Source organism: Solanum stenotomum, chromosome 1, assembly GCF_019186545.1.
Source record: "Solanum stenotomum isolate F172 chromosome 1, ASM1918654v1, whole genome shotgun sequence".
Classification (NCBI taxonomy): Eukaryota; Viridiplantae; Streptophyta; class Magnoliopsida; order Solanales; family Solanaceae; genus Solanum; species Solanum stenotomum.
Genome location: NC_064282.1, coordinates 3,671,474 through 3,697,099, shown reverse-complemented (window position 1 = coordinate 3,697,099; position 25,626 = coordinate 3,671,474). Strand labels below are relative to the sequence as shown.

General features: G+C 36.2%; 1 protein-coding gene, 1 long non-coding RNA gene and 1 pseudogene across 2 annotated transcripts; all 3 read left to right on the top strand.

The window, feature by feature from the left end:
* The first annotated feature begins 378 nt into the window (after window positions 1-378).
* Window positions 379-12,362, top strand: LOC125853535 (uncharacterized). The gene is made up of 6 exons (XR_007445181.1): window positions 379-771; window positions 2,009-2,122; window positions 2,307-2,355; window positions 3,182-3,274; window positions 11,479-11,571; window positions 11,652-12,362. It is a non-coding gene; the product is annotated as an uncharacterized LOC125853535 (long non-coding RNA).
* Window positions 12,363-13,391: 1,029 nt separating this feature from the next.
* LOC125853531 (pentatricopeptide repeat-containing protein At5g39710-like) lies at window positions 13,392-15,132 on the top strand (annotated as a pseudogene).
* A 520-nt stretch (window positions 15,133-15,652) lies between these two features.
* On the top strand, window positions 15,653-25,099 carry LOC125853534 (GATA transcription factor 26-like). The gene is made up of 9 exons (XM_049533246.1): window positions 15,653-15,748; window positions 15,929-16,203; window positions 16,745-16,929; window positions 17,401-17,519; window positions 18,425-18,730; window positions 19,548-19,881; window positions 21,966-22,290; window positions 23,613-23,749; window positions 24,886-25,099. The coding sequence occupies exons 4-7, from the start codon at window positions 17,480-17,482 to the stop codon at window positions 21,997-21,999; spliced, it is 714 nt and encodes a 237-aa protein (XP_049389203.1). The 5' UTR covers window positions 15,653-15,748; window positions 15,929-16,203; window positions 16,745-16,929; window positions 17,401-17,479; the 3' UTR covers window positions 22,000-22,290; window positions 23,613-23,749; window positions 24,886-25,099.
* Window positions 25,100-25,626: the final 527 nt, after the last annotated feature.

Sequence of the window (25,626 nt, the reverse complement as noted above, 5' to 3'; positions counted from 1 at the left end):
CTATATTTCAGTTATTCATCATACAAAAAAAATAGTTGTCCACCTTACTAAATTAAGAAAACATTAATTAAAATTGTCCTATATTATCCTTGCAATTATTTCTTTTTGAAATTGTTTATATTAAATTTTAAAATTTATAGGAAATTTTTTAAAACGTGAATTTGTAAAACTATTTTTTTTTTAATTTCTAATTTCTTAATAGGTTTGAAAAAAAGAAAGTGATATACTCAATTAGATTTAGAAACTAAAAAACGCGTTTGACGTGGAAATTAAGCTGACGTGGAAATTAAGCTAACGTGGAAATTAAGCTAACCGGAAGGCTCTCCAGAATTATAATACAAATAAATAAGACCCTCGCTTCACTCAGACTCCACAACTTCGTTTTCTTTGTCTCTAAACTCAAAAATTGCAGAGATGATCTCGAATGAGAAAACATTCTCTTGGGCGCTGCGAGAGAATAACTTCTTTCTCTCCTTCAAACCAATAGTACATTGTAGCAGGCGCCCACTTGTTCTACAACTCCTTCAAACCAAACTTAATCTTGATGAGAGTTCTTGCCCCATCCTGGCAAACGATTTCAATGAAATTCGTTCGGAAATTTAGGTATTCTTGAATTGCAAGACTTTGTAGTATTAGACTTAATTTGAATTTTGACTCAATGTATTTAAACTGGGTGTACAGCAAGTCTCAAGATCAATCAAGAAGACCAAAAAAAAATAAGAGGGTTACTTCAAGTCTCAAGATCAAATCAATAAATTGTGAAGTATTATAGTAAGTGCATGTTGTTTAAATTGTGATGATATTATTGCTTAGATTACATGCGTCCCAAGTATCACTCATCTTAGATTGTAAAACAGTTTGTTGGCATCTCATTTGTACACTTCTCCCATTAATTAGTGGACGCTCCTCTTTCTTTTGCATAGGATTTACTTTGGTCATGACAATATGTAGTTGAATAACTGCGCTAATGTAAGTTATCTTTCAAAGAGAGAATGCTCTTCCCTATTGTAATGTATCCTGACTGAGGCAAGGAGAAATAGTAGTTCTGACTGAATGATTATTAGCTTGTATGTGCATCAGTTATGGTTAAAGAAGATAGTTGTGGATTTTGATATGGAAATATATGCATAGACCATAGTAACATCTAGAAGCAAGGATTGTATGAGGGAGGGAAGGACACTCAACATAATGCATCTCAGTTTATTGTTCATATGATTTCTTTTCCTTAAAATTTCAGTAATTCATTCTCTTTTCTAACTGTCAATCTTTCATCATTGTCATTAGGCGGAGACAGAAAAAGAAGCAGGAGCAATTAAACTGTTCAAGCTTTATGATTTTTCTCTGCACTCTTTCCTTTTGTTTCAATAGAAGAGTTATGAGGCGTTATAGCACCCTATAATAGGCCTAAAGGACAGATGAATTAATAGAGAAAGTTTTACCCATTGAACACCAGAAGGGGACCAGAACGTGTGTCATGTTTTGTGAATCACCTTTAAATACTTAGACATGTCTTACCTTGTTGCTGCTGGTTGTAAATTTTTATTTACCATGTCTGTTATGGCACACGAGAAGCACAACATGAACATTTACTCTTTTCTATATGACAAATTAGAGTTGCATGTTCTATGTGTAAAATCTGATCTCCTAATATGTACCTTGCTGTTTTTCTTTCTAATAGATACATGTCTTGCTGTTTGTTTGATGACAGTCGTGTCTTCCTTGTGATTTTTGACTTATTTCTGGGTTATTTTCTATAAAGACAAGTTAATGATATCTGCCCTAGTTATGGTTGCACCTTTTTTACTTGCATTTGTGCAACAGATGTTTTTGTTGTTTTCCACATCAATTAGATGATTGTCTATCACCCACCTTCACCCCAATCACAGTCATTGTCCTGTTCCATGGAAAATGCAAATTTCCCATGCTTGCTGTTTGATTTCCAGCTGTGGTATGGGACATCTTGTTGCTTTTGAATCAGATATTACCCTGAACTTCTTGCTTAATGCAGATTTTGGTGCAACACATCAGAACACTTCTTCCGGGATTGAAATAATGCATTAGTGCTGCACTTGTGACTTCTGCAAAGGAGCATGCTAGCTACGGGGAGATCATGGAGTCAAAGGTAACTTCTTTTGTCTTCCTGACGCTTTACTAGACACTGTCCTGAAGTTCTCGGGAGTTCGTTGTCATATTACTACCAATTGTTGAGTCCTGGAGGATTTCTTTCTGCTAGGTGTACTGTAATTTGTTCAATTAGTGTTCCCGAACTTTTTATTGACATTGTTGTCCTAATCCCTTGAATCTAGGCTGGTATGGGTGCTCTCCTTCTGAACATTCTTTTCAAGTACAGTGAAGGTAATGTGGCCTAAACCTTGCAATATTTGATAGTAGTCCTCTACTAGTTTCTATCTCCTATATCTAATGTTGCTGTCCAGCATAAAATATCATATTAGTTGACCATTTACACTTCTAACCTTTTCACTGGTGTCTGTCTTTTTTATTTTGTTTTTTTTCTTTTGGTTGAGAGCAGCATTCTCTTCAATGATAGAATGAAACAAAGAAGAAATGTCAACTTCTGAGCATTCTGGTGGAGAAAGTTCATTACATTTTTCAGGACATATTTGTGAAGTGTTTGGAGTTTCTTTCATATTTACTAATGTTTGAAATGCCTACATTATTCTTTTCTTGCTTGGAGAATTGAATTCATCTATAGACTTTCTAATGTTTGCACATAAACGACGTTGACTCCATTTTTGTCAATAGGTAGCTAGGATGTATGCTTTTGTTGGTATGGCCAACTCTGAATGGGCTTAAAATTCTTTTGCTGGGCATTAAATTTTTTATTGGTGTAGTCTTCATAAATTGTTGCTAAGGGCTGTGCACATATACAATCCATAAATAATATTTCTCATGTAAGTTGGTTTTCATCCTGAAACATAGTCGCATTATCGAAATCCTCCATTTTGAATAGTCGTTTATCGACTAGCTCCTTCTGTCAATGAACCACAAGTATTTACAATATGGTATCCTCATATACAAGCGTTCTAAATCTTCAAGGCTGTAAAAAGATGTGAATGACAAAAGTAACTTTGCATAGTAGTATGTTTATGAGTACAATTGGAATGCTTATCCTAGGTTCAGTTGCTTCTCAAATTTCATGAGATTTCTCTTTCTCTTGCAGGAAATTTATCCTTGTGAAGATTTAACTGATGATGACATCCAAACTGCCATTCAAAATGCAATGGGTCCCAAATCCGCTTTATTTGTGCCAGAAGTAACTCCAAAGGATTAACCTGTTCCTTCCGTGTGCTTTTCAGCCAATAGTTCAGCACTTCATTGAATACTTCCTGTAGGTTTTATGACATTTTTTTGGTTGCATCTTAATTATTGTGTAAATATGCAGGTCCCATTTGAAGTTCTCATCCAAAGGTAAATAGCACGTTTAATGGAACCGGATTTTCAGTGTGCAAGATTTATATGTGTTGAGCTGGTTAAAGTAGGCCATTGTTGACTACCTTTTTATCCCGGTAATGCATTCTTATAATTGATGTTCTAACTTGAATGATTCCTTCATAGATGAGCCATCGTTGTATGGTCAATGAGTTGCAACAGTTCCCAATTTTAATAAAGCGCATGGATGAGGTTATAGGAAAGTTTTTGTGTGAAGGACTGGGGCAGCCTTCAGAAGTAATGATTGGACACATTATTGAGATGGAGGCATGTCAATATATTGGGTGTTTTATTTGGTTTTGCTAATACCTAAATACAACGCACATTTGCATCTATGATCAAGTTTATTGAATTGATCGTAAGTGTGAACTGTTTCTGAAATATTTAGCTAGAATCTGTTCTTGCCAGAAAAGTTTGTGTTATGCTTTAGCAAATCACTAAAATTCTTATGAATCTTTTGCTGTTAATATTTTTATATTGTTCAACTTAATTATTCTTTCTGTTGCAGATGGATTACATAAATACTTCACATCCAAATTTTATAATTTTATCAGTGGGAATAAATCTCACGAGATGGCTTCACAGCAGGTAAAGTCATCTAGGATTGCTGCACAATATCTGTGGCAGAAAATAAATGCTTCATTTACTGTTTCACAAACTTTTGCAAATGGTCTTGCAAATTCTATCATACTGATGTTAATTTTTTATTTGTATATTGCCTTAGGATGGAGTAGATCTAGAAACAGCGCCAGCCTCAGAAAGAAGTCTAAAATCACGTGCTATCCTTGCCAGATCAGTTGGTGGTTTTGTCCCCGATCAGGTAGGCCCTTTCTGCTTCATCATCTCCATGTTTGGTTTCTCCATCGTCTCCCTGATTGACATCGCACAGCTTTCAAATATCAAGTATAAGAAACTTAAAATTATTTGTATTGATTAGTGTTCTTGACTGAGAACAGGTTGTTCGGCTTGCTCCAGAGGTCGAGAAAACTACAGTGTCCTGTATGTTTCTATCTGGTGATACATGATGTTGTTCATTTATGCCACATGTTTGTTACATGAACATACATGAGTTATTAGTTATTTTGACAAAGTTAAATATTTTATTGACAAGATAGGACTGAATATTGTATATAAGGAATGCAAATGCTGCTTTATGAAAAAGTCCTTACTCATGTAACTTATGGTACTCTTTAGTTCAACAAGCACCATGAACTTTTCTGTTGCTGCTTAGTATCATTCATTTCATTTTTTTGGACTCTTTATAATCTTTAGAAAATATTTTTTTTCTGGGTCTTATTGCCAAAGTCATTGCTGACATATTTACATTGTTCTGATATTTGTACCAGACGCCCACTTGTTCAAACCAAACTTAACATTGATGTGGAATGGGGAGAGTTGATAAACGATTCTTTCAATGAAATTCATTCGGAGATTTAGGTATTCTTGAATTGCAAAACTTTGTATTAGACTTAATTTTAGTTTAAACTCAATGGATTTAAACTGGTGCACTGTAAGTCTCAAGATCAAATCAAGAAATGACCAAAAAAAATAAAATCGGAGGGTTTCTTAAAGTTTCAAGATCAAATCAATAAATTGTGAAGTATTAGTAAGCGCATGTTGTTTAAATTGTGTTGCTAATTATGATGATATTATTGCTTAGATTACATGCATCCCAAGTATCACTCATCTTAGATTGTAAAGCAGTTTGTTGGCATCTCATTTGTACACTTCTCCCATTAATTAGTGGATGCTCTTCTTTCTTTTGCATACGATTTACTTTGGTCATGACAATATGTAGTTGAATAACTGACGCTAATGTAAGTTATCTCTCAAAGAGACAATGCTCTTCCCTATTGTAATGTATCCTGACAGAGGCAAGGAGAAATAGTAGTTCTGACTGAATGATTATTGGCTTGTATGTGCATCAGTTATGGTTAAAGAAGATAGCCATGGATTTTGATATGGAAATATATGCATAGACCATAGTAACATCTAGAAGCAAGGATTGTATGAGGGAAGGACACTCAACATAATGCATCTCAGTTTATTGTTCATGTGATTTCTTTTCCTTAAAATTTCAGTAATTCATTCTCTTTTCTGACTGTCAATCTTTCATCATTGTCATTAGGCGGAGACAGAAAAAGAAGCAGGAGCAAATAAATGCGGAGATCAACCTTCTGATATCGAATCTCAGAACAGAACAATGATAATGTCGTATGTTAAGCTCCCAAGCTGCTTAATATTGGCTGTAACACCGGCTAATTCAGACTTAGCCAACTAAGATGCTCTTCAGATTGCTGACCCTGTCGGTATGTTGCAACAATATATTCTATGCTAGGGAATTTAGGTGCTTTCTTATAGGAGATATTCTTCTTGCAGGTTATCGAACCATTGGAGCCATCACAAAGGTCAGCATGAAATGAAATGAATTTCATCCTTGTGTTTATTATATATTTCTCTGATAATTCTTTAAATCGGTTGGATTTGCATTGTTTCAGCAGATGGATTCGACTTGGTTATGTTGGTAATGTGAATTGTAATCAGGAGGTAATACATCTAGCTACCCTTTTGGTGGAGAATATAGTTTATCTTATGGGTTTTTGTTTTTGCTTTATTTTTTCTCATCTGAGCTTTCATATGTATGTTTTGGAGTTGCATATGAGTTTACCATATTTCTTTTAAAACCTTTTATTCTTATTAGGCATATTCTGATTGGTGTCGAACCAAAAATGAAAATTGTCCACTTTCTTCATGGATATCTAGTCTTTATGGTCTCGGAGAGGCACCTCTACCAAGTTTTCTTTTCGTGGAGTGGCTTTGTTTATCTAATTGCATGTTTTTGACATTCTTACTAAATCTGATACCCTTGGAGTTATGTGGTTTTGACCATTTTCCTGGTCATCTTTGCACAACAAAAGCTTAAACTTTAGGACAAGAGTCCTGTAACCCTGGCAATACTTACCTTTTAAATACACTGGTGTATATTGCATATTTACCTTCATGTCTGAACATGGGATACATTTCAGGTCTTATTTTCTTTTTCAGTCTCTTGGTTGCTAATTGGTATTGAACTTCTAGCTTTTCATATTGTTGTGCGGTTTTCTTTTTTGAACACAAAGTAATCTTTATTGAATACCACAAGCCAGCGTCTTATTTTGAATCCATAAATAATGCAATTCTTTTTAAGGATAATTAAAAGCATTAATAGGGTGGTATAACCAAAAAACCCAAGGAAAAAGGACTATTTCTGAAGCATCTACAATTAAACCTATGATCGATCAATAGAGGCAATAAACTGTTCAAGCTTTATGATTTCTTTCTGCACTCTTTCCTTTTGTTTCAATAGAAGAGTCTGAGGTATTATAGCACCCTATAATAGGCCTAAAGGACAGATGAAATAATAGAGAAAGTTTTAACCATTGAACACCAGAGGGGACCAGAACGACTGTCATGTTTTGAGAATCACCTTTAAATACTTAGACATGCCTTACCTTGTCACTGGTGGTTGTAAATTTTTATTTACCATGTCTGTTATTGTCACGCCCCGAGCTACCCCCGAGACGCGGACACGGGACCTAGGACCACAAGTGATCCCAAGCTAACCCTGCTAGCATGATCATGAGCATACTAAAGAAAATAAACTGATGCGGAAGCTAAATCATAAATAAATCTGAAAAGATGGGGAATACCCATATACTATAACTGAATATATCAAATCTGAGAGTTTAATACAAAGAAGTTATCAAACTCAAATACTAAGTTGAATCTAACTATGTCTGAAATAAGCCTCTAAACTGACTAGAAATGTTGGGACATGCCCCAACTAGATCTAGCAAAACTGAAACTAAAGACTAAAAATACTGAAAAGAAACTCATGACTATTGTCCTCGAAGAATGAGGACTCACCACTGATGCTGCTGAACTGGAGATCGGGAATCGATCTAAGCGTGATCTGGATACTGAGAACCTGAACCTACATCACGAGAAGATGTAGCGCACGTATGCGTCAGTACTTGAAAGGTACTGAGCATGCAGGATAGAGTAAAGCTGAAATAACATATAACTGAACAAAGCAATGAAGCAATGAAATAATCTGAACATGATATAGATACTGAAAATACTGAATACTGAGCTAACTGATGCAATGACCAAATTTATAACATGCTGAGACTGAATACTGACTGTACTGAAATATGGTCAATGCAATAGAGTCTGACTGAACTGTGGGAGCTACTAATAACCGACATAAAACCACATGAGCTAAATGTGGAGTCCGATGTATACGCCCCATCGAGAGGACCCAATATACCCTGCCAGAGGTATAGAGGCATGCTGGCGTGATCACTAAACTGATGTTGCCCACAGAGGGGACTTACACCTACGTGGCTCGTAGTTCTGGGACTATATGGGTACGCTGAAACCCTAGTCCAACTCGGTATTATGCTACTCCCAATGAATTAAGTGGTTAACTGGTTATGACTGAATTTCTGTAAATACTGGATAGCTCGAAACTGAACATGCAAACTGAGAATGCAACAATTAATCTGATAATGATGCATTCATAAACTGAGGCATGTAAAACTGAATACTGAAATATCTGACCTAGCATGTGTAATTCAAGAACTAAAGAAATACATAGCTAGGGTTCTGAAATTCATGCGATAAACTGAGCAATAACATGATAATCTGATTTGGAACATTTAAATAACTAATTCATGATGATCTGCTGTAATTCTAGAAACCCTAGGTCTGTTCATAATCATGGAATCAAGAATCTGACTGAATTCTAGGGACCTAATGGGCGAAAGGAACCCACTAGTGAAATCCCACATACCTGGTGACGAATTCCACGGAGAAATCTTTCGATTTCGGGGCTGGAACTGAAGAAACCTCGCTGCGTTCTTGAACTAGGGTTCTTGACCTTTTTCTCCTCTCTTGCTTCTAATTTTCTAAGTTTTGATTAATGAATTTGACTTAGGTAAGTTCTAGTTATGTTTCTAGGCTTAAACTAATTAAAACCTCATGATTTAGGGTCTAAACGACGTATCTTAGGGGTTAAACGAAATAGGAAAAGACCAAAAGACCCCTGAATTAACTGCTGTCGGAGTGACCTACGGAATGGACCTACGGGCCGTAGGTCAATCTACGGTCCGTAGATTGCGTCCGTAAGTCAAGCCTGCTCGACAGGCCTTCACTAAAACGAGCATAACTTTTTACTCGGAGGTCGGAATTTAGCAAACTCGGTGGCGTTGGAAAGATAATTCAATTATCTATCTAACCATAGGTCATGGGACACATAATTCATTTTGTGCTAAAAGTTATGACCATCTGAAGTTGACCCATCAGAATTTTCAGCTAACTGACTGCTAACCTTCGATCTACGGTCAGACCTACGGACCGTGGATCTAATGACGGTCCGTGCTGGTCAACCGTAGTTCGGGACTGAAGCTGGGCTTTTGGGGCATCGATCCACGGACACGAACTACGGTCCGTGACCTGACCTACGGACCGTAAGTCCGGCCGTGGGTCAACACTTAGCCAAATTTTCTGACTGAGTTCTGGGGAAGTTTTCTGTCATGAACCACGGACCTGCAGGACGGACCGTGAGTCCATCTACGGTCCGTGGATGGTGTCCGTGAGTGCCACCTGTAACACCAGAAATCTGAAATCTCTATTTTCGGGTACGGGGTGTTACAGTTATGGCACACGAGAAGCACAACATGAACATTTACTCTTTTTTATATGACAAATTATAGTTGCATGTTCTATGTGTAAAATCTGATCTCCTAATATGTACGTTGCTGTTTTTCTAAATAAAAGATACATTTCTTGCTGCTTGTTGGATGACAATTGACAGTCGTGTCTCCCTTGTGATTTTTGACTTATTTCTGTGGTTATATTCTATATAGACAAAGACAAGTTAATGATATCTTCCCTAGTTATGGTTGCACCTTTTTTACTTGCATTTGTGCAACAGATGTTTTTGTTGTTTTCCACATCAATTAGATGATTGTCTATCACCCACCTTCACCCCAATCACAGTCATTGTCCTGTTCCATGGAAAATGCAAATTTCCCATGCTTGCTGTTTGCTTTTCAGCTGTGGTTATGGGACATCTTGCTGCTTTGGAATCATATATTACCTTGAACTTCTTGTTTAATGCAGATTTTGGTGCAACACATCAGAACACTTCTTCCAGGATTGATATCATGCATTAGTGCTGCACTTGTGACTGCTGCAAATGAGCATGCTAGCTATGGGGAGATCATGGAGTCAAAGGTAGCTTCTTTTGTCTTCCCGATGCTTTACTAGACATTGTCGTGAAGTTCTCGGGAGTTCTTTGTCACATTACTACCAATTGTTGAGTCCTGGAGGATTTCTTTCTGCTAGGTGTACTGTAGTTTGTTCAGTTAGTGTTCCTGAACTTTTTATTGACATTGTTGTGCTAATCCTCTGAATCTTGGCTGGTATGGGTGCTCTCCTGCTGAACATTCTTTTCAAGTACAGTGAAGGAAAAATGAGCTAAAAGTGCCTTAAAGGTTTCCAATTAACAAAATAGGACAAGTGGGTCCCCTTTACTTTTTCTCTACTCTTTTATTTTTAATATTAATAGAAGGACTAAACTAAAAACATCTTTCCCCTTCACTTTTTCTCTACTTTTTTATTTTTAATATTAATAAAAGGACTAAACTAATAACATCTTTCGTAGTTGTCTTGAACAACTACTGAAGTTGTTTGGACAACTGCTAAAGTTGTCGGACAACTAAAGAAGTTGTCCCCACAACTACGACAGTTGTTGGACTAAAGTGTGGAAGTTAAAAGTTTGGGACTATTGAGAAATCATCTTTTAACCTAATTAATACTATTTGTCACTTCTACCTAATTTTTAAGACTTGAAGAACTCCTACCTAATTGACTAACTAGTTTGTCCCTTTTAATAGACCTTCTCGTCAGTGAAGGTAATGTGGCCTAAACCTTGCAATATTTGATAGTAGTCCTCTACTAGTTTCTATCTCCTAATCTGATGTTGCTGTCCAGCATAAAATATCATATTAGTTGACCATTTACACTTCTAACCTTTTTACTGGTGTCTGTCTTTTTTATTTTGTTTTTTTTCTTTTGGTTGAGAGCAGCATTCTCTTCAATGATTAGAAGGAAACAAAGAAGAAATGTCAACTTGTGAGGTTTCTGGTGGAGAAAGAGTTAAGTACATTTTTCAGGACATATTTGTGAAGAGTTTGGAGGTCCACTTTCTTTCATATTTACTAATGTTTGAAATGCCTACATTATTCTTTTCTTGCTTGGAGAATCGAAATTCATCTATAGACTTGCTAATGTTTGCACATAAACGACGTTGATTCCATTTTTCATTTTTGTCAATAGGTAGCTACGATGTATGCTTTTGTTGGTATGGCCAACTCTGAATAGGCTGAAAATGCTTTTGTCGGGCATTAAATTTTTGGTTGGTGGTGGTCTTCATAAATTGTTGCTAAGGGCTGTGCACATATACAATCTATAAATAAATATTGCCCACGTAAGCTGGTTTTCATCCAGGAACATAGTCGCATAATTGAAATCCTCCATTTTGAATAGTCTTTTATCGACTAGCACCGTCTGTCAATAAACCACAAGTATTTACAATAGGGTTTCCTCATATACAAGCGTTCTAAATTTTCAAGGCTGTAAAATGATGTGAATGACAAACACAAGAACTTTTCAGTAACTTTTCATATTAGTATGTTGATGCGTACAATTGGAATGTTTGTCCTAGGTTCAGTTGCTTATCAAATTTCATCAGATTTCTCTTTCTCCTGTAGAGGAAGTTAATCCTTGTGAAGATTTAACCGATGATGACCTCAAAAAGCCACACTTCCCAAATCCGCTTTATTTGTGCCAGAAGTAACTCCAAAGGATTAACCTGTTCCCTTGCGTTTGCTTTTGAGCCAATAGTTCAGCACTTAATCAATACTTGTTGTAGTTTTTATGACATTTGGTTGGTTGCATCTTAATTATTGTGTAAATATGCAGGTCCCATTTCAAGTTCACATCTGAAGGCAAATAGCATGTTTCATGAAACCGAGTTTTCAGTGTGCAAGATTTATATATGATGAGCCGGTTAAAGTAGGCCATTGTTGACTACCTTTTTATTCCGGTAATGCTTTCTTATAATTGTTGTTCTAACTTGAATGATTCCTTTGTAGATGAGCCACCATTGTATGGTCAATGAGTTGCAACGTTCCCAATTTTGAGAAAGTGCATGGATGAGGTTATAGGAATTTTTTTTGCATGAAGGACTGGGACCTTCAGAAATAATGATTGGACACATCATTGAGATGGAGGTATGTCAAAATATTGGGTCTTTTGTTTGGTTTTGGTTATACCTAAATACAACACACATTTGCATCTATGATCAAGTTTATTGGATTGTGGTTGATAAGTGGGAACTATTTTTGAAATATTTAGCTAGAATTTGAATCTGTTCTTGCCAGAAAAGTTGTGAATTGCTTTAGCAAATCACTAAAATTCTTATGAATCTTTTGCTGTTTTTTCTTCAACTTAATTATTTTTTCTTTATCAGATGGATTACATAAATACTTCATGTCCAACGAAAAAAATGATCTCTTCACCAACAGTATGTTTTGAGAAATACTTTCACCTTGAAATACTTAGACATGCCTTACCTTGGCACTGGTGGTTGTGAATATTTTTTTTTTACACAGTAACCATGTCTGTTCTGGCACATGAGAAGCACAACATGAACATTTATACACATGGTTAATAATGTCCTTTATATATACCTTTCTTTGTTGGGTTTACAGTATATGTGAGCAGGGATGTACCAAGCAGCTAACTTTGTCTTGAAAAAAGCATCAAAATCTGGACACTCTTTTCTGTGAGACAAATTATAGTTGCATGTTCTTCTATTTCAAAAAAATTATAGTTGCATGTTCTATGTGTAAAATCTGATCTCCTTATACGTACCTTGCTGTTTTTCTTTCTAAAAAATATATGTCTTGCTGTTTGTTGGATGAGAGTTGTTAGCGGTAATTAATCCTCTTACTAAGAATAACAATGAAAATTACTATTATTGATGACGATGTTGAGAAACCCTGAGCTAGCATTTCGTCTACGTGAAACTAAATAGGGTCGTAGATATACTAGATAAGGTAGGAGAGAACTAAGAATACAAGAAACAAAATAAGATCGCAAACATACTAGCTAAGGAAGAAGGAGAGATTTTTTATAATCTATTTTAGGAAGATCTGTAATATAATATATTGCACTAATTTCTAAAAAATCTCTGCAAATAATTGCAACTACTTCAAAAATAAATAAATAAATTATAGTAGTTACTATAAGGTAGCTTATGTTGTAAAGTATATTTGTCCTCTCTAATTTTAGGTTTAGTCATATGCTGAATTCCTTAAATTGCAGGGCATTTTTTTGTAACTGGTATTAACATGTTATCACAGTCGCCGTAACTCCGGTTGTAGCTTTTTCCGATATGCTACTGTTAAACTCTACCGGAGAGCCCTCCATAGCTCAACTCGGCAAGTCCAATCCAAAACCCTAGGCTCACCACCTCCTTCCTCCAGCACCCTTTTTGTTGACAGGGCTGTATTCATTCTTAAAGGCTACAACCCAATTTCCTTGGACTCCATTTCTTCCCAATTCACCCCTCAATATGCTTCTTCCGTTCTTTTCCAATGCCGATTCGATAAACCCCTTGTTCTAAGATTCATCAACTGGGCACGCAACCACCAATTCTTCAATGCAAGTGCATTTCATGTAATGGGTCTTTCGAATTAGCTCAAAATTTTTATGATGATATGGTTAAAGTCTTTCGAATTAGCTCAAAATTTTTATGATGATATGGTTAAATCTGGGGTATCACCTAATGTGTATACTTATAATATTATGATCCGAGGGCTTTGTGCAAAAGGGTTTGGTTGTTTTCAATGAAATGGAAAAAACTGTCTGCTTGCGAAATGTTGTAACCTATAATACCCTAATAGGTGGTTATTTTAAGATAGATAAGGTTGATAAGGCAGTCGAATTGTTGAAGCTAATGCAAGTGAGGAACTTGGAACCAAGTGTGGTCACATATAATGCTATTATTATTAATGGGTTGTGTCGAGAAGGAAGGATGAAATAGACGAGTGAGATTTTGAAAGAGATGAGGGGAAAGGGATTAATGCCTGATGAAGTAACCTATAACACACTGGTAAATGGCTATTGTAGAGAGGGTAACTTTCACCAAGCACTTGTTTTGCACTCGGAAATGTTAAGGAATGGGCTGTCTCAAGATGTTACGACTTCTTTGATTAATAGCATGTGCAAGACCGGGAATTTGCACCGCACAATGAAATTCTTTGATCAGCTGCATGCTAGGGGATTATATCCCAATGATAGAATTTACACAACATTGATTGTTGATTTTCTCAGCAGGGTCTTATGAATGAGGCTTTTGAATGAAATGATTTCAAATGGATTTTCCCCTTCAATTGTAACTTACAATGCGTTAATTAATGGGCATTGTGCAGTGGGCAGGATGGAAGATGCTTTACGCGTGACTCAAGAGATGGAACAGAGAAGGCTGGTCCCAGATGTTGTAACTTATAGTACAATAATATCTGGGTTCTGTAGAAACTGTGGGTTGGAAAGAGCATTTTGTGTAAAGCAGCAGATGGTTGAAAAAGGGATTTTACCTGATGTTATTACTTATTCATCCCTAATTCAAGGTCTTTGTGAGAAGCAAAGACTGACTGAAGTTTGTGAACTTTTCCAAGAGATGTTGAGAGTAGGACTGCAACCAGATAAGTTTACATATACTACACTTATTGGTGCATACTGTGCAAATGGGGATATTAAAGGTGCTTTTCACCTGCATAACAAAATGATCTATAAGGGTTTCTTTCCTGATGTCGTCACTTACAATGTCCTAATCAATGGGCTTAACAAACAAGCTCACACTAGGGAAGCAAAGCGGCTTCTGTTCAAGTTGTTGTATGAGCAATCAGTGCCAAATAGTGTTACTTATGCCATGCTAATAGAAAGTTGCAAAGATCTTGAATTGAAGAGTGTGGTAGATCTTATTAAAGGATTCTTCATGAAAGGTTTGTTGAATGAAGCTGACCAAGTTTTTGTTGATGCTGCAAAAACACAAGAAGCCGAGTGAAGTAGCTTATAACTTACTTATACACGGTCATTCCAGGAGTGGGAATTTGCATAGAGCCTTGAATCCATTTCAGAGAAATGGCTTATCTTGGATTTATTCCTCATACAGTAAGTATTATTGTGCTCATGAAAGATATTTTTAAAAAAAGAATTGAGTGAGGAATTACATCAAGTAATTCAAAGCACACTGGAAACCTGTAAACTTGCTGATGGTGAGCTAGCAAAAGTTATTGTTGAGGTGAACTACAACGAAGGGAACATGGATGCAGTAGTCAATGCACTTACTGAAATGGCCAAGGATGGCCTTCTTCCAAATAGTGGGAAAACTACATTTTGTCACATGCCGTAATAAAGTACATATCGTCTTAAAATAATCACACCAACTTTTCCCATGCATGAGGTAGAATGCATCAATCAAGCAGGAAACTGGGTTGCAACAATTGTTTGCCCCTCATTTAGGTTTCTCATGCCATTGTGAATGTGGGAGAGCTAGTTTACTCCGATGAGCAACATTCTTTCGAGAGGGTTAAATTCCCACTTTGCTTGAAAATTGTAACTTTCCACATGCTTAGTAGGTCAGATTTTGAACTCCTTTTATCTTTGGACTTAGTACATACCTCAATTTTTGTCAATATGCTGCACGTTAAACTTACATATAGATAGGATTTTTATACTTTCTTTAGGAAGTTTCATTATATTTAGTCTTGGGTTCAGATGTTTGCAAATTTCAATGTATGGACATTAGCTGCATTTTTTTTTTGGGGGGGTTTTCCTCTTCTGAAGTGGCATCATCATGCTAAATTGGGATTTCCTCTTCTGAAATGGCATTATCATGCTAAGTGTTAACTCCCAGCATCTATGTCATATATTCCATCGATACATCGCCTTCTCCTGTTGCTGATTTACTGGCCTTGCCAATGTGATGCCTCATGTTCCTATTGCCTATCACTATTACATCTGCTCTATTTTAGTGGTAGGTCAGTTCCATATACCAGCAACGCATTCACACAAGGATGAACAGAATTTTTGAATTCGTCTATAAGTAGGGTGCTACTTGAAAAGGTGAAACAAGACGAAGAGAAGGAAGTGAATTTCATTCGAGAAAGTGTGAAAACTCCAGGTATGATGTCTTTTATTAGTACATTTGGTTCACATAGTAAAACTACATTAAACAATAACATGATTGTAGATGAAAGAGCAATTTAAGTAATTCTTAAGCAAAACAATGCTGTTATAATTCAATTCTTTCTGCCAGTAATTTGATACATGTTTTCCATTGTGAAATCTTCCTTCCATGCAGCCTAAGGAGCTTTTCTGTTCAAGAACATTGTATGTACCATTGATGAAGTCTGTTTATGGATGGGCATGGCTGTTTCGAGAGTAGGATTTGATTTACAGTGTCTTGCCTTCAGATCAGCTATCACTTAGTCTCTGTACTTCTGGACTAACTTTTTCCATTCTAATACCAAATGTAATAATCCAAGTCTAGCAACTAGTCCCAGAACTTTCTGGTTTTGTAACTTTTATCAAAAGAACTTGAAGCTCAGTCTATCAGCCCAGAATTGCCAGTTAGAGGTAGAAAGCATTTTCCATTTTAATAAAAACTCCAGTTGCATAAAATAGTACTGGCTTAAACATTCCATATTTCTCATACATTGATGTGCAATGTGGTTTTGCTATTATGGTATACAAAAATAATTGAGAACATAACGAGATCAGAAAAGACCAAGAGCACTGCCCCAGGTCTTCTCACTTTCTATATTCTGCTAACATATTATCGAATCTCAAGAAATATTGGTGCATTTGTGTTAAATAGGCTTCTCACAGGAAGCGACAGGGTGTTTTCATATTTCCCCACAAATGACTGTTTGCAAGTTCATCCAGAAGTTGCATTTAATTGATTTGCTTTCTATGGTTCTAACGACACAAGTAGACCAACTGTTCCTTTGCTACCAGTTGACATCTCATCTTACTAGAGTGCGATGTTGATTGTCAGGAACATCTGTTCCGTGTGCATCATAGCTAGTTTCTGAGTGTTGTTATTCAGTTCAGTGTTTCCTCGAGATTGGGCATGAAGGAAAATTCTCTGTTTTTCATGAATAATCGCTTTGTGCAGATAATACAAGATGGTGAAGCAATATCTCATGCAACAAATGAACATCCAGTAGCACTGCTTGCAGAACACACAAAAAACTCTTGCAAAGAGATATTACTATTTACATGCCTATCTTATCTCAAAGGCATTGAAATGCTGCTGCTGTTTCTGCATCCATACTTCACAAGCTTTATGGCATCAAATTGGTAAGTAATGATTAATCTAACTCCTGGACTTCTAGTGCTTGGGGAAACAAATGTAAAAATTGGTAAGTAAGAGAAACAGATGTAAAAAAGCATTATTGCAAAGAAATTGAATGTAATCATTCTTTTGCTGGATCTACTCTCAGTAGTGTAATCTGAGCGCCTTGGATTTTTCAAATCTAAATCTGATTTCACAATTGCAAGCAATTACTGCATTAAATCGTTGTTATTTGGCAACTCTTTGACCACTAGACTAAAGGCATAAAATAATGAGGATTCACCAAATCCAGCTTTCACCCCACCCCCTAAATCCCCACCCCTTTTTCTTTTGATAGAGAATCAAATACTTCTCTCATTGGAGTTATAGTGTAAATAGTTGAGAAATTACAGTAATCAAAGTTGCTGAGCTGTCATAAGGGGAAAGTTGTAGTCTACATATATCTTGTGATAGGTCACCTCATTCAGTCATTTTAGATTTTGAGAGCAAAACAAATTAGGTTAGCAGCGGCACATTCAACCTGATTCGAACTGGAATCATTCAGAACCAGATTTTATGGGTAAACAGGGGCCATGTTTCCATTGTAGCGTCAAGCGTAAGTTCTCTTGATCAATATTTTCTTCTGAAGTTTTCCACATAATATCTCATAATTGTGGTTTTATAACTCTTTTTAGATATTTGAACTATTATTAGCCGAATCCCTCCACCTGTATCAATACTTCTATCCGTATCCCTGAATCTTAAAATTTAGAGCATGAAGGATCCAAACTACTGACACATAGACAACGACATAGCAAGTATAATCCCACGAGTGGGGTATAGGGAGAGTAGGATATACACAAACCTTACCCTACCTTTGTGGGGGTAGAAAGTCAGTTTTTGATAGACCATCGGCTTTAAAGAGGAGTATTTGAAGAAGGGTTGCAAGAAAATGACAACCAAATGACAAGATACGAAGTAAATAAACCATCAAATGGTGGGTGGTCCGCCAGTGGGTGGGTGGGGGATTATCTTACCGTTGAGCACTACAGAAAGGGATAGTCCCTGTTGAATATTATACAGCTAATCACTGTCGGCTTAGATGGTAACTTTCCTCCTTAATATATCATGCAAATAAATGCAGTCTGCCAAGAGGCTAACTGTTTTGCATGGTACCTTGAAGTATCAAGCAAATCCTTTTCAATCTTTCCACCATAAAGCTCAAAGTTCAACTACTTTGTATGGTTCCTTAACACGGTGATGAAAATTTGAGTACAAAAACAGTTGACACATTTGAAAAGTCTATGCATGTTTCACAGAGATATTTCCTTTTGTTTTGGCAAAGAAATACTCTAGTTCCGTGATGCTTCTGTTCTCGTGAAATGCATGCTATACCTTTTTACAAGAAATCTTAATTGTCAGTGATCACTGTGCTTTAGTTTCTGAGATAAGTTTTTGCCTGTAAGAATGTTTTCTTAATTTTTCCCAGTTTAAACACTAATTAATTGTGAACTCAAACAGAAACCATTCTTTGGAGAAATGGGCCACCTGAAAAACCAGTGCTCTGCAATGCATGTGGATCAAGATGGCGGGTTAGGAGGACCCTAGATGGCTATATTCCCAGACATGGAAACATAGAAAAAGAGAGCTATCAGCGACCTTCTGACATGAAGCCGGCTCGTGACGAAAAAAAGCTAGAAGTTGGAGTAGAGGTTTCTGGACAGGATGGCTCTTCAGCTTGTCTTAAAGAAGAAGTGAATAACATATCAAGCCTAGGTTCAGCAGGGTCATCCTCAGACAACTGCATGCAGATGGAAGAAACAAATGGTAAAATAATTTCACTCATATATAGAGCACTTGACTTGTCACAGCAAATATGATGCATGTTCTGAATCAAATCCTTTCTTAAGCACAAGGGTCATAAAAAATGGAGAACTAATGTATTCCTATTTCTTTCCTCTGCTTGCATGATAGTAAGCCCAAAACTTTAATCTCAAAGAAAATTATGAGATAGATGAAATTTGACAGCCAAATCATTGCAGATGCACCTTCCCCAAAAGTAATCCTGCAGTGCATAGTCTTCTGATTCAAAAGAAAAGGAAGAAACAGTTCACCCAATATTATTGTTGCTTCCAATTAAGAACTTCTCTTATTCTATTGATTAAAAATGGATAAATTTGCTCACCCCCCACCCCCACACCCAGAAAAAAGTGCTCCAAGACAACTTGATAAGCATGTATCAAGATTCATGACACTCGGATTTATTTTTATGCAGGACATCCTTTTTGTTTCCCGATTATTGCGATGTGATTGTCAAATCACATTCAGGGTTTTACCAAAACAAACCGCAGGGAATCAATCACTATAATAATACTCTATAGACAAAATATTGGGTTTCTTTCTTGTTCATAGATCATTAATTATAGTGTTTCCCCTAAGCTTCAAAAACTTACTTTCCTTTACACAATGAACTGACATCGACAAATTACAGGTAATTTGGATTTTCAATAGAGATATGAACCGATCAGTCCAACTATACATTAACCATACAAATAATAAAAGCTTTACCCCAACGTAAAAAGATCCATTATATTAATACCTTATTGTTTTATGTGCACTAACATTCACCTTTTGTTTGGAGAAGCATACAAAGATCCTCTCTGGAATCCTGACAGTGTCCCCAGAAGAAAGAGATCAGAGCGTAGAAAACGCATTTTGTCACCTGTTGAAAGACTCCAGAGGCAACTTCATAACATTCTACAGGAGCCAGACTTTGAAAATATCTCTGCCGATGATGAAAATATTCTAATTTATGCAAGCAACAAATACATTCCTCCCAATGAGATTGGTCTTGGAGCTATGCTGCTTGTATCACCACCTACTGCTACAGAACACTTGACATCTCAATCTCCAATGGCAGAAGATAATGATGCCTCTTGCTCAGTGAATGTTCCTGTAGGAAATTCCAATTCCAATTTGTAAGTGAATTTTGAGATGCATGCACAAGGTTCAAGCTGGTATGTGAGCCAACTCTTACTATCTAGCTAGTACAATGTTTGTTAAAACAATTTGAGTTGTTCAACTTTACTAGATGTCCGCAACAGCAATGCTCAACAACTTGTGTGTTTTGAGACCATATAGTTTGCCAATACTGTCTTCATTTTGGAGATTTATAATTCTGTTGTTTTATTGTATGGGATTTCAATGAATTAGATATGTCTATTCTGCTTTTTGGGTGCATTTGATATGTCAATTCCGATGCCGGTCATAGTGTGCTTGCCTACAAGTTTGTTAGTGTAAATAAATAAATTTTGGGTCTAAATCAACCCTACGGGCTAACTTATGAGGGTAGGATTGCTCAAGTCTATATAAGGAATTCATAATTCCCTCATGCACTTATGTGGGACTTAACACCCCGCCTCACGCCCAAGACCGGACATCTAGTCTCTGGATCATTTAATATTGGGCCCAACATCGGATGAGTTTGACTCTGATACCATGTAAAGAAATCAATTTTGGGCCTAACTCTACCCCAAAAGTTAGCTTATGAGAGGAGGATTGCCCAAGTCTATATAAGGAGTCCATAATTTCCTCATCCCATGATGTGGGACTTAAAGAGCCCAATATCCATTATTTACCGTTTGTTTGCATGGGACTCCACATTACATGGATACTACATCAATGGTGTGTCGTTAAATTGTTCTATAAAATGCTTCTGCGATTGCATCTTCCATATTCAGAGATGGGAGTTTGATTATTAAAGAAATAGGTATATCAACTTTAGATAAGGTATGTTCAGCCACAAAAAGTTTGAGAACTAAGTCAACCAAAAGTCTCTTCGATCTCCTTTTAAGTTATAACGATAAGTCAATAATATTTACACTAAAGAGAAGCTAGAGAGCCATTAATACATAATCTAGGAGTAATTAAGAGTCAGAATAATTTAGTATTGAGTTTCATAAATTCCCCCAAGTAGCAACATAAATCTTCAGCAAAAAATTACACGGTATTTTGAACCTCTTGAACATGAGATTGGAGGTGGACTAAGTGGTTGAGGGGGTTCAAAATTCACCTTGAGGTTTCAAGTTAAAAACTCAAGCACCATATTTTTATTTTTCGAACCCCTTAGTGAAAATCCTTGATCTGCCACTTTACCCAATATAACTCTTCAAAAGCTTTATATTACTTGATTGACTTCTAGGTAATACGAAGTAGTTTAATAAAAGCAACAAGCATTGTAGAAACCAGAAAAATGTATTCACTACCATAAAACTTTTTAGAAGGTCAGGAAATACAAAAACAGTAGAAAGGAGCGAATAGAGTAAAATTCATTACTACTTAGAAAAGGAAAATAGGACATGGGAAGAAATGAGAACATTAAAATCTCCGTCATTCTTTTACACAGTGGCAGAGCGGTGTAAATGATAATAGCTGAAAAAGGAAACCATAGGAGTGATTCATGGGACTGGATAAGCATCTTAGGCTCTGGAGGGTCATACAACTGAAAAAGGCTACTTTTGGGTTTGTTAAAGAATAGATTTCGGGCCTAACTCAACCCCAAAGCCCAACTCATAGTGTGAGGATTGTCCAAGTCCATATAAGGAGACCAATTACCCATCCCATATCCATGTGGAACTCTTAAAAGGGCCGTACCTTCATATTCTTAGTTTTGTTTGAAACGTAGAATGCTTAATCTACAAAGTTAATTATTTTGCCAAAAAAGGAAGTAGTATTAGCGGGAGATATAATTTTATGCCAAAATATTCTATAGAAAAAATAGGGAATCAATCATTATATAATACTCTTATAGACAAAGTATTGGGTTTCTTTCTTGCTCATTGATCATTAATTATAGTGTCTCCCCTTCAAAAACTTACTTTCCTTTACACAATGAATTGGCATCGACAAATTACAGGTAATTTGGATTTTCGATTAAGGTATGAACTGATCAGTTCAACTACACTTTAACCATACAAATAATAAAGGTTTTACCACAAAGTAAAAAGATCTATTGTATTAATACCTTATTGTTTTATGTACACTAACATTCACCTTTTGTTAGGAGAAGCAGTCAAAGATCCTCTCTGGAATCCTGAGAGTGTCCCAAGAAGAAAGAGATCAGAGCGTAGAAAAACACATTTTGTCACCTGTTGAAAGACTCTAGAGGCAACTTCATACTAATCTACAGGAGCCAGACTTTGAAAATCTCTGTCAATGATGAAAATATTCTAATTTATGCAAGGAACAAATACATTCCTCCTAATGAGATTGTTCTTGGAGCTATGCTGCTCGTATCACCACCTACTACTACAGAACACTCTATGTCTCTATCTCCGATGGCAGTTGCTGGAAGTAAGTTTTGAGAAGCATGCATAAGGTTCAAGCTGGTAACTCTTTTATCTAGCTAGTGCAATGTTCGTTAAAACAATTTGAGTTGTTCCAACTTTACATGATGTCCTTAATGGCAATGACAACACCTTGTATGTTTTGAGACCATCTAGTTTGCTATTTCTGCATTTATTTTGGAGATTTATATTTCTTCTGTTATATTGGATGGGATTTCAATGAATTAGATACATCTATTCTACTTTATGGGTGCATTTAATATGTCGATGTTTGTCATTGTGTGCTTGCCTACAAGTTTGTTAGTGTAAAGAAATGAATTTGGGCCCAACTCAACCCACTAAGCTAGCTTATGAGGGTAGAATTACTCAAGTCCGTATGAGGAGTCCATAGTTCCCTCATCGCATTGACATGGGACTTAACACCAGCCTCACGCCCAAGACCGAACATCTAGTATGTGGACTATTTAATATGGGGGCCCAATATCGGTAAATCGTATATTGGGATGAGTTTGATTCTGATACCATGTAAAGAAATGAATTTTGGGCCTAACTCTACCTTAAACTTTAGCTTATAAGGGGAGGATTACTCAAATCCATATAAGGAATCCATAATTCCCTCATCCCACAATGTGGGACTTAAGAAGCCCAATATCCATTATTTACGGTTAGTTTGTGTGGACTCCACATTAAATGGATACTACATCAGGGGTGTGTCATTAAATAGTTCTCTAAAATGCTTCTGCTATTGCATCTTCCATATTCGGAGATGAGAATCTATTATTGAAGAAGTAGGTCTATCAGCTTTAGGATAAGGTATACTCAACCGCAAAAAGTTTGAAAACTAAGTCAACCAGAAAGTTTCTTCGATCTTCTTTTAAGTTATAATGACAGGTCGATAATTTTTACACTAAAGAGAAGCTAGAGAGCCATTAATACATAATCCTGAGAAATTAAGACTTAGAATAATTTAGTATTGAGTTTCAGAAATGCCCCCAAGTTGCAACATAAATCTAGAGGGTAGCGAGGGGGTTCACCCGAACCCGAGCCCCTCGGTCAAAAATTACACGGTATATATTAGGTATTTTTTAAATTTTGCATGTATATATATTGATTTTTAACCTCTTGAAATTATGGTTAAATAAAACGGAAGAATTATAAAGAAATGCACAACTGACATTCTAGATGGTCTCAAAACACACAAGTTATTGTGCATTGCCGTTGGGGACATCCGGTAAAGTTGGAACAACCCAAATTGTTTTTTTACCAACATTGCCCTAGCTAAATAATAAGAGTTGGTTTCCCATACCAACTTGAATGTTATGCATGCATCTCAAAATTCACTTACATAGTGGAATTTTCTATAGGAACATTCACTGAGCGAGAGGCATTTCTTCACAGATGTACTGCTGATAGTCTTGAGCATTATATAATGCTAGTTATCGTATCTACTTGTGCTGATGGAGCATCAGATACTTATTGCAGAAAGTTAAATTTGTTCAAGGTTAGGGAACTCTTCCTGGGCTTCTTTCTTTCTTTTTATATTGCGGTAACTTAGGTTGATGATTTTGCAAAATTTATATGGGGCAGTTCTAAGGGAAATATTTTTTAGTCAGTAAATTAAGCTTATTGGATTTATAGTTTTCTGACTTAGGCATTCTAAATGCTCAGAACATTTTTATTGGTCTGTGGCGGGATGGTTTTTCAAAGTTGTCATGTATCATGCTCAATATTTTTCGTAATGAATTTGGGAACTTTCTAAGCCTTTTCTTGTTTTAATTATAGAATGAAACTGGGTATGTTATTATATTGAAACTGCGTCTGGGATGTTGGTACTACCATGGGTCACAACTTGCAAAATTGGGTTTACCGGGTTATTCAGCAAGTGGTAATAACTTAGGGAGTTGCTAAATCTATTGATTGTAGTTCTTTAAATAATTATATCATATATTAGGTTTGCCTTAGTCATTAACTCATTATACATCCTTTTTCTCAATAGATTTTTGTCATATTTTTCTTCCAATCTTTGCTTCGGAAACATTTCTTTTGAGCCGAGGGTCTATTGGAAACAACCTTTGTACCCACAAAGGTAGGGGTAAGGTATTACACTGGGTAGGTTGTTGATACATATTTGTGGGATGGTTAAGGACATGGATACTTTAATCAGATTGTCACATGTTAAAGGCTTGGAACACTAACCATGTGCATACGGCATTAATCATTTGCTTCATGCATGATGAAGATGACGATACTTGAAGTCTTGGTCATAGTGTAAAATGGGCATCTGTCGAATTTCTGTGGTCATTGGTCATGAAGTTTCTTGTATAAGCTGGTGAGTATTGCTTCTGGAGTATGATGTACCTAATGTCGGTGCTCAGTGTCAAGCTTGTGAAGCTGAGCATTTTAGTACAAGCTAGATCAGACACATCAGTTGCATTTTCACAGTGGTGTGGCAAGGCCGTACCTGATTGCTTCATAGAGTGCAAAATAGGTATCCACAGTATCTGAAGTTTTCAGTTGAATCTGAGAGTTTAATTGCCTGAAATAAGAACTAACGCTATTATATAGATGATCTTTCCTTGCTTATCGAGCTGGACGTGATTATCTTATTAAACAGCTGCGCCCTCTTCTGTTGTTCAGGAAGCTCTGAAGCTACTTGGATGGGACATATGTCCTTCAAGATCATGTTCACGATCTCACTAAAGCAGCTCGGGAGCACCTGTTCTTTGGAAAATCTAGTTGGGGTTAATTATTGGCTTTAACGAAGCTCTATTTTATTACTAGGCTTCTACTTCCAGGGCAACTCAACTGACGAAGTTGGCCGTTAAACTCTGTTTTATATTGAACCGATAGTTTTCCCTATACAAAAACCCTCTTCCAAGGAAAAAGAAAAGCTGAATAAATATTTCACTTGTATGGTGCGAAGTGGAGATCAGTTCTATGATCCATTACAAATGTTGTTTTGGTTATATAGTGTTTTTGCCCAGGAGATGCTAATATATAAGTCATGAGATCTTTGTAGGATCATTCTATTATAATTTGTGGTGTAAGATCATTTCCTTGGAAATTTAGAAAAATATTGCAATATGCAATGAAAGAGACTTTACAATTGGCAATGGTTGATCGTTTAATTTTTGTAAGCAAGATTTTTTAATCGAGTTTTACCTGAGAAATCCACCATTTTTTTTTATTTTGTTTGCATTTTTTGGGTTCGATTTTAATAAACTACTTATAATTTTTTACTTGGTTGAGGAGTTTAAAATTTACACTAACATGAATGTGTGAGGAATATAAAATTGCATACATGGATTTCGCAACTCAAACAAAATAGAAGGCTTTCGTTTCCCTTAACATGATGAACTTTTGATCTTCCAAAAGTCG

Bases quoted from the DNA above. Each gene is read 5' to 3' on its own strand.
- LOC125853534 (XM_049533246.1), top strand. From the start codon at position 17,480: ATGGGTAAACAGGGGCCATGTTTCCATTGTAGCGTCAAGC. The intron at 18,731-19,547 runs GTAAAATAATTT...TGTTTGGAGAAG, and splicing joins GCAGATGGAAGAAACAAATG to CATACAAAGATCCTCTCTGG. The intron at 19,882-21,965 runs GTAAGTGAATTT...ACCTTTTGTTAG, and splicing joins GGAAATTCCAATTCCAATTT to GAGAAGCAGTCAAAGATCCT.